This window comes from Salvelinus sp. IW2-2015, unplaced genomic scaffold (assembly GCF_002910315.2).
Source record: "Salvelinus sp. IW2-2015 unplaced genomic scaffold, ASM291031v2 Un_scaffold1294, whole genome shotgun sequence".
In the NCBI taxonomy this organism is placed as follows: Eukaryota; Metazoa; Chordata; class Actinopteri; order Salmoniformes; family Salmonidae; genus Salvelinus; species Salvelinus sp. IW2-2015.
In genome coordinates, this window is record NW_019942822.1 from 72,205 (window position 1) to 80,935 (window position 8,731).

Genomic DNA, 8,731 nt, shown 5'->3' on the forward strand with positions numbered 1-8,731 from the left:
GAAACAGAAGAAGACAAAGGGTGAGGAGAAACAGAAGAAGACAAAGGGTGAGGAGAAACAGAAGACAAAGGGTGAGGAGAAACAGAAGACAAAGGGTGAGGAGAAACAGAAGAAGACAAAGGGTGAGGAGAAACAGAAGAAGACAAAGGGTGAGGAGAAACAGCCACCTGTTGTCCTGTCATGTCCATGCTGTCTGACAGGGGAAGGGGGTTTCCCTCTGCTGCTATCCCACTCTGGTCCTGCTCCTGACCCCACAGCAGAGCCTGCTGGGACTGCACATAGTTCCTCACCATCATCTCCTTCACCTGCATCATTGGTGTCTGAGACCGGCCCCCAGGCCCCAGACCAGCCGACCCCACGTTGAGGCCCCCGCTTTGCTGCTGCCCCTGTTGCATGGAGGCCTGGTTCTGGTTCTCCATCCCTCCACCATGGAAGTTACAGGAGGGGTTAGTAGTCCTCATCATGCCTTGGCCAGGTTGCCCCTGCTGGGGGTAACTCTGAGGGGACATGGGTCCCATGGGCATGGGTGTCTGCCCTGGGTGGGGCCTCTGCTGTTGTTGGTGGAGCTGCTTTTGGCAGGCGTCTGGGTTGGCAAGGGCTGGATGATACTGCTGCTGCTCTGGTTTGATGTTCAGATTCTGGTGGCCTCCATCTGGGCCTTGGGTGTACAGACTCTGCTGGCTGCTGTAGAGACCCTGTGTCTGGGCTTGGCCCAGCATAGAGCCCTGGTCCTGGTACTGCATCCTTGTCTGGAGAGCTCCATGAGGGGTCTGGACCTGACTGGTCTCCTCCCAGGGCCCTGCACCTCCATCGGGCCCTCCCTGGCCCACGCGGGGGTAGTGTGGTTCAGAGGGGCTGAGCTGGCAGGTACTCATGCTGTACTCAGCCTGCTGTAGCAAGGAGTTGGACATCCCCTCTGGGTGGATGGGTCCCCCTTGCCCCATCTGGCCCTGGCCTGGTCCCCTGGTAGTACCCTGGTAGTGCCCACCCTGCATGGACGTCTCTGTCGCTCGCTGATAGCCCTGCTCTGGGCAGCCCAGGCTGTCGTGGCTGGGTGATAACTGGCTGGAGGGACCCCCCATGTGGTGGTTCTGGTAGCCCAGGAAGCCTCTCTCTCCTGGGGGAAGCATCATGCCATTGTCCCTGGCATCCACGGTTCCACCATGGGCGTCCATGGCCATGGCCTCCATCATGACGTTCTCTGTGATGCTGGGTGGCCGCGGGGATAACATATGGCGGGTGATGTTGGCGTCTGACCCACAATTCTGCAGGGCATTCCTCCGGCCCATCATGGCCAGGTTGTTCAGGCTATTGAAGCGTTGCACCTTGGGAAACAAATTCAAATCAACATTTGTTTTAAGTGTTTAACAAATACATGTTTCTACTACTACTACTACTACTACTACTACTACTACTACTACTGCTGCTACTACTACTGCTACTACTACTGCCACTACTACTGCTGCTACTACTACTACTACTGCTGCTACTACTACTACTACTACTATCTACTGCTGCTACTACTTTACTGCTATCTACTACTACTGACTCCTACTACTACTGCTCTACTACTACTACTACTACTACTACTACTACTGCTGCTACTACTACTGCTACTACTTACTAAAAGCTGCTACTACTTACTGACTACTTACTGCTGCTACTACTACTGCTACTACTACTACTGCTACTAACTACTACTTACTGCTACTACTACTGCTACTACTACTACTACTACTACTACTGCTACTACTTACTACTACTACTACTTACTACTTACTACTACTAGCTACTACTACTACTCTCTATTACTACTCTACTTCTTACTACTGCTGCTACTACTACTGCTGCTACTACTACTGCTACTACTACTGCTACTACTACTACTGCTACTACTACTACTACTACTACGGCTACTTGCTACTACTACTGCTACACTTACTACTACTACTACTACTACTACTACTACTGCTACTACTACTACTACTACTACTACTACTACTACTGCTGCTACTACTACTGCTACTACTACTACTGCTGCTACTACTACTGCTACTACTACTGCTACTACTACTACTACTACTACTGCTACTACTACTACTACTACTGCTACTGCTACTGCTACTACTACTACTACTACTACTACTACTACTAATAATAATAATAATAACAACCTTGGGAAGGGCATGGGGGTTGCCAGTGGAGCGGACGGGGTCACTGGAGCGCCGGGTGGCATTCCCTGGGGCTTGGTGGGGGTAGATGACCCCAGTGCCATACTCTCCCGTGTTGGCACTTTGTCTCCTGGGACCGCCATACTGCAGGAACGCTGGCAGCGGCTGACCCTGGGAATAATACAAATAATAATACACTTTATTTGTATTAGGGAGCAGTCCAAATGTACACCATTGTTACCCCAGAGGAAAATGGGGGAGGGTCATGGTTTTTCAATTTCAGTCCAGGGGAGGGTTTAGTATGTTTAACTCTAGTCCGGGGGAGGGTTTAGTATGTTTAACTCTAGTCCAGGGGGAGGGTTTAGTATGTTTAACTCTAGTCCGGGGGAGGGTCATGCATTTGTAATCAATTACATGTCATATTGCTCCGGGTTTGAGAATTAGTTGCTTAGTATAGTGTCTCGATGTGTGCCCGATGATGCCCCTCATCCCTGATTCTCTGCTGGGTGTGCAATATCAAGTGTACCGAGTGTGGTCTCAATAAAATGATCCATAGTCTATACTATAGGCCAGGGGTATTCAACTCTTAACCTACGCGCAACAGTCCTTCAACAAAAAAAAATCATCACTGAGCAAATTTCAGGTCTGCTGAGCGCAAATTTGAATGTTGTGAAAATACTGTGCAACTTCTGGCAGGCGTTTACTGTGAACACTGAGGCTGTACCCGCTTTAAGTTACAGTTTTAACATTGGGCAAGTAGGGTACGGTGGATATTTGATCATAATGTAGGCCTACCAGAGCGGCCTACCATCAAAAACAAGGGAGAAAAATGCATCTGGCACTGTGTCCCATAACATTTTAACATGGAAACAGCTGTTCTATCATTCAGCCTACAGTAACAGCCAATGTGTGGTGTTCAATGTAGGTCTACATTCCATGAGACTTTAAAAAACCATGCAGGGCTTGACATTAACCTGTCAATTAATTATTATTCCCATACCATTATTACAGAGAATCAGACAAATTATTCTACCCTCTGCATATTGGCTACTTAGCTTACCTAAGATCGTCTCTAAAAAAAAGCTCTTTGCCTGACTCCATTTTCTAAGATGGCTAGAAATGCACACCTGTTGTGCTCTAGTAGGAAGCAATCACTCCCCCATTTCTGACTAGAAATGATCTATACCTGCGCTAATAACTCACTATCTAGCAAAGAATATGAACAAATGTGCACTGGTGACTAAATGCAGCTCTCGCTTTGATCTCAAAACAAGCTCATCTACCTACGACCGCTCATGCTGTAAACACAGTCCAGTTCTAAGTGAATGGCACAGATCCATATATGGAAATGGCTATTTACATATAGGCCTACCGCAGCTCTGATTGGTTATGGCGCACCGGTCTGTGTAGAGTACAGGGCCTGAGTTGTGCCTGTCAATGCAATAGAATTCTACTCCAATGCCTGCAGCAAAATCTCTTGCACAGTTAGTTTTGCATACTAAGTATTTTATAGTTCGTATTGTTTTTGTATGTTACATTGAAAGTGGCTAATATTACGTTGATTCGATCACAATTTTCCAAAGTGGAGCGAAATGTTGATAGTGTTAACTAAAAGCGGAAAAACTCTAGAAAGTTTAGTGAAGTTCAAGCACGCAAGCACTCAGCCTAAAGGCTCTGCATGGTCCATCCTACATCTACAGTGGCAGTAAAGCATTTACTGCAATGTTTCCTCCACAGAAGTCAGAGCAAACATACTTTTTGCGCTTTGCGGAGCAGAGCTGTTGTGAAGGAAGTTGTCAAGGAAGTGAGTTTCTGTTAATACAGGTCCTCCCGCCCCCACCTACTGTTAACCAATCATGTCAGTGCGGAGCTATACAGAGCCATCTGCGTTGTTAAAGGCGCTGCATGGTCAATCTGACGTCTACATGGGCTGTGTAACGTTTACGGTGATACGGACTCTGCAGAAGCCAGGGCATTCATACTTCTTGCGCTTCGCAAAGCAGCACAGAGCTGTTGTCAAGGAAGAAAGTTTGTGTTTATACAGGACCTCCCGCTCCCACCTATCGCCAACCAATCACGTCAATGCAGAGCTACACATGGTCCTCCGCATTGTGACAACATTTGGGAGGCGCACGGCGATGCAGTATGGAACTCGATTTGGCGACTAACACCCTTCATAAGGAGCTTTCAAAACACATTTCAGAGCAAGCATGACCTGGCTTTTAGAGGATAACACTGCCTACGAGGTCTGGAGCTTGATGGTTTTCTGTTCTACCTGATACTTCATTTCCCCCACCTGGTGTCCCAGGTCTAAATCAGTCTTTAATTAGAGGGGAACAATGGGGGGGGGGGGGGGAGCAGTGGAACTGTCTTCGAGGTCCAGAGTTGAGTTTGAGGGCTACAGGCCTAGGCCATATAAAGATCATGCTCAGATCAGCACAGGGCGTGACTCCGATGCATGCGGGATATCTGTGGTTTGTCTCTATGACATTCAGAGGCTGTGCTACATACAACCTTCTATAGCTGAGGACACAAAACATGTACTTTGCTTGGGAAGTAATGTGTGATTCTGTCACTATGAATTGACGTTCAACAGACTATTAAACAACCTACTAAATTTAAATCAGTCAGGAGCAAGCCAGGTAGCCTAAGAAGGAACGAAAATGAATAATGTAGGCTATATTATTATTATTATTTCAAGGCTTTAGCCTGCCATTTAAGAAATCAATGGTGTTTGTTACATGATACTGGCCGGCAGGAGCACTCAGCAATTCAACAACATGTCTATACATTTCGCATTTAAGCTGTATAAAAATAATAAATAAATAAATACTTTGAAATGAAATAATAATGAAACAAAAAAAATCCTTATTAGGCTATACCAGCGTTTCCCAAACTAGGGGTCGCGACCCCATGTGGGTTCACCTGATATGACGATGGGGTGGCGGGAGAATTGCCCAAAATTGTGAAGAAAAAAAGATATATATTTTAATATCATCTTTGTCAATCCAAATGATTGTAATGTGGTTAACCTTAAAAATCGAAATGAAAATTATTCAAATTCTAAAAGATCATATTAAACCAGAGTGCCCTTAGATCATGGGAAAAGGCTGCACTTGACTGTTGCACTTGAATCATTCCTGCAGTGAATGGCCCGCTATGCTATGAAACCACACACTATTGCAGAGACTTTGATATTACCGTCCGCAATTGATATCGTAAAAATGTGTGTGTGGGGGGGGGGGGCGGCAGAGGCACAGAAACTCACATCAACACCTTTTGTCAGATAACACTGTTAAACTAAGTATTTATGCTACTGCAAGCGATCAACAGGGAACTCTGAACAACTCAAAAACTCCCCAGCTTATGCTCTCCAAATGGACGTTAGCTGTGAGGGCCGGGATGCCCGTAAATTAACCTTTGTTCGCTCTACATGTCGGGAGATTCACGAGGACATATTGTTCTGTTTCATGATTCCCGAGGACATATTGTTCTGTTTCATGATTCCCGAGGACATATTGTTCTGTTTCATGATTCCCGGGGACATATTGTTCTGTTTCATGATTCCGAGGACATATTGTTCTGTTTCATGATTCACGAGGACATATTGTGTTCTGTTTCATGATTCACGAGGACATATTGTTTCTGTTTCATGATTCTCGAGGACATATTGTTCTGTTTCATGATTCCGAGGACATATTGTTCTGTTTCATGATTCCCGAGGACATATTGTTCTGTTTCATGATTCGCGAGGACATATTGTTCTGTTTCATGATTCCGAGGGACATATTGTTCTGTTCATGATTCACGAGACATATTGTTCTTTTCATGATTCACTGAGGACATATTGTTCTGTTTCATGATTCCCGAGGACATATTGTTCTGTTTCATGATTCCCGAGGACATATTGTTCTGTTTCGTGATTCACGAGGACATATTGTTCTGTTTCATGATTCCTGAGCATGCAACGGCACAGTGTGCTACGTGGCTATATTGATTCCATGGGATTGAATCGTGGGCTTTAGCGTAGATGGGGCTCTATCTATGGCGGGACGGCGGGCAGACCTCTACACTCTAGTTGAATGAATGTGGCTCGCTCTACCATATGGACACATTGTATAATACACCCACTGTGCTAGAATGGATACACCGAGAGCAACCGGCGGCAAAAGAGCTGAGCACAGAACTCTTGAGATATACTGCAGCAGGTAACTTCCATTGTAAACTACATCAAACCTCATCCACTGTTCACAAAACTATCTGGAGATATGTGATCAGAGCATGACCATGTTCCCACTGAGGATTGGTGGTTATTGAGGGGGAGTTTTTGGAAAGATATTTTTCTTATTGAGTGTGGAATACAAACACATATAAGGAATAAGATATTAAGAAGACAAAGACAAGTGTTCACCTGGTACTCGCTGAGGAAGCCTCCTCTCCTCCTCTGTGTTCCTGGTCCCTGCTCCATACTGGGTAGTGGGGTGGGGGGTGGGCCGCCAGTGGCTGCTGCATACTTAGCCTTCAGGCTGTACTGCTGGGCTGGCGTGAGACTAGACATTTCTGGTAACCCTCCTCCTGCCCCACCTACACCACGGCAGGGTCCTCCTCTGCAGCTGGTCTCAGGGGGAAGGGGGTCACCTCCTCCCTGGTCAGAACCCAGGAACCCTGCTGGAAATGTCAAAAACATGTTGTAAATATAATGCTATAAACGATCAAAATAAAGCGAGTAGCACACTCCATATATAAACTGGCTATTTACCAACTTTTCAGCATCACTGTGCCTTCTTCACACAAACTATTTTTTTTCTGGGTGTGCGCCAGCTCATGTTTTTTCTATTCAAATAGAATGCTTACACACATTTTATTGTAAAACCAATTTTATTGTAATACTTTCACAAACATTATAACATTATAAATACTACTTTGGAGTGCATTTTTTTGTCCCTAAATACATTTAGGTTATCATGTAATTTCATATGCCATGGAACATGTTAGAATTACAAACAGCATCTTGTGTGAAATGTCTGGAAGGGAACCCACCTCCTCCTCCTCCTAGCTGGGAGACCTCGCTGGAGCGCCGGCTGGAGAGGTAGGGGGAAACCATGGAAGAACGGCGGCTCACTGTGTAGGCCGAGCTCATGCTGCTGGTGCCACTCCCCCTCCGGTCACTGATAGGACAGACCATGCCAGAGGATCCACCCCCCAGCTCGTGATTGGACAGTTCCATGACTCGGCGGTTGGAGAGGAGGGGCGAGGGAGAACACATCCCTCCCATCATCTCCCCTGGACCACATGGAGGAACAAAGCAGGACTAGAACCATCAGGTTAACAGTCCAGAGGTGGCACAGACAATACTACAACAGGAAAGAGAGCTATTATTCTTTTAAAGTGAATATTATTTTTTGTGTAATCTAGTGATATGTGTAAGATATGATCTTATCGTCGTACTGATTTCATCACAATGAGAATAATTTGTTTAATTTTAATTAGTTTAAACTCTTCAAAGGATGATCAAGATGAAAACATGCATATTTGATCTAAAATCACGTCAAGTGTCTTCAGTCCAGTACCTGGCAATACCTTACTATCTGTCAGTCAAGTCTCTTCAGTCCAGTACCTGGCAGTACCTTACTATCTGTCAGTCAAGTAACCCAAAAAGAGAGAGATTCAGTCAGTGTCATTCAGGTCGCTAGTACCATGGGCAAGTGCACCATACTGATCTGTGTCAGTCAATGTGTGCTTCAAGCTCAGTACGTGGCAGTACCTATACTATCTGTCAGTCAGTGTCTTCAGTCCGTACCTGGCAGTACCTTACTAATCTGTCAGTACAAGTGTCTTCAGTCCAGTACTGGCAGTACCTTACTATCTGTCAGTCAAGTCTCTTCAGTCAGTACCTGGCAGTACCTTATACTATCTGTAGTCAAGTGTCTTCAGTCCAGTACCTGGCAGTACCTTACTATCTGTCAGTCAAGTGTCTTCAGTCAGTACTGGCAGTACCTTACTATCTGTCAGTTCAGTGTCTTCAGTTCAGTACCTGGCAGTACCTTACTATCTGTCAGTCAAGTGTCTTCAGTCCAGTACCTGGCAGTATTACTATCTGTCAGTCAAGTGTCTTCAGTCCAGTACCTGGCAGTACCTTACTATCTGTCAGTCAGTGTCTTCAGTCAGTACCTGGCAGTACCTTACTATCTGTCAGTCAAGTGTCTTCAGTCAGTACCTGGCAGTACCTTACTATCGTCAGTCAAGTCTTCTTCAGTCCAGTACCTGGCAGTACCTTACTATCTGTCAGTCAAGTGTCTTCAGTCCAGTACCTGGCAGTACCTTACTATTGTCAGTCAAGTGTCTTCAGTCCAGTACCTGCAGTACCTTACTATCTGTCAGTCAAGTGTCTTCAGTCCAGTACCTGGCAGTACCTTACTATCTGTCAGTCAAGTGTCTTCAGTCAGTACCTGGCAGTACCTTACTATCTGTCAGTCAAGTTCTTCAGTCCAGTACCTGGCAGTACCTTACTATCTGTCAGTCAGGTGTCTTCAGTCAGTACCTGGCAGTACTTACTATCG

At 45.7% G+C, this 8,731-nt stretch overlaps 1 protein-coding gene across 1 annotated transcript in view; it reads right to left on the reverse strand.

Moving 5' to 3' along the window:
- LOC112070325 (zinc finger protein GLI1-like) overlaps positions 1 to 8,731 on the reverse strand; it is a 136,068-nt gene that overhangs the window by 2,189 nt on the left and 125,148 nt on the right. The window contains exons 12-15 of the mRNA XM_070438917.1: positions 7,212 to 7,454; positions 6,583 to 6,839; positions 2,175 to 2,342; positions 6 to 1,325 (exon numbers count right to left, since the gene is read on the reverse strand). Coding sequence (XP_070295018.1) covers positions 6 to 1,325; positions 2,175 to 2,342; positions 6,583 to 6,839; positions 7,212 to 7,454 — 1,988 coding nt within the window. The remainder of the gene's footprint in view (positions 1 to 5; positions 1,326 to 2,174; positions 2,343 to 6,582; positions 6,840 to 7,211; positions 7,455 to 8,731) is intronic.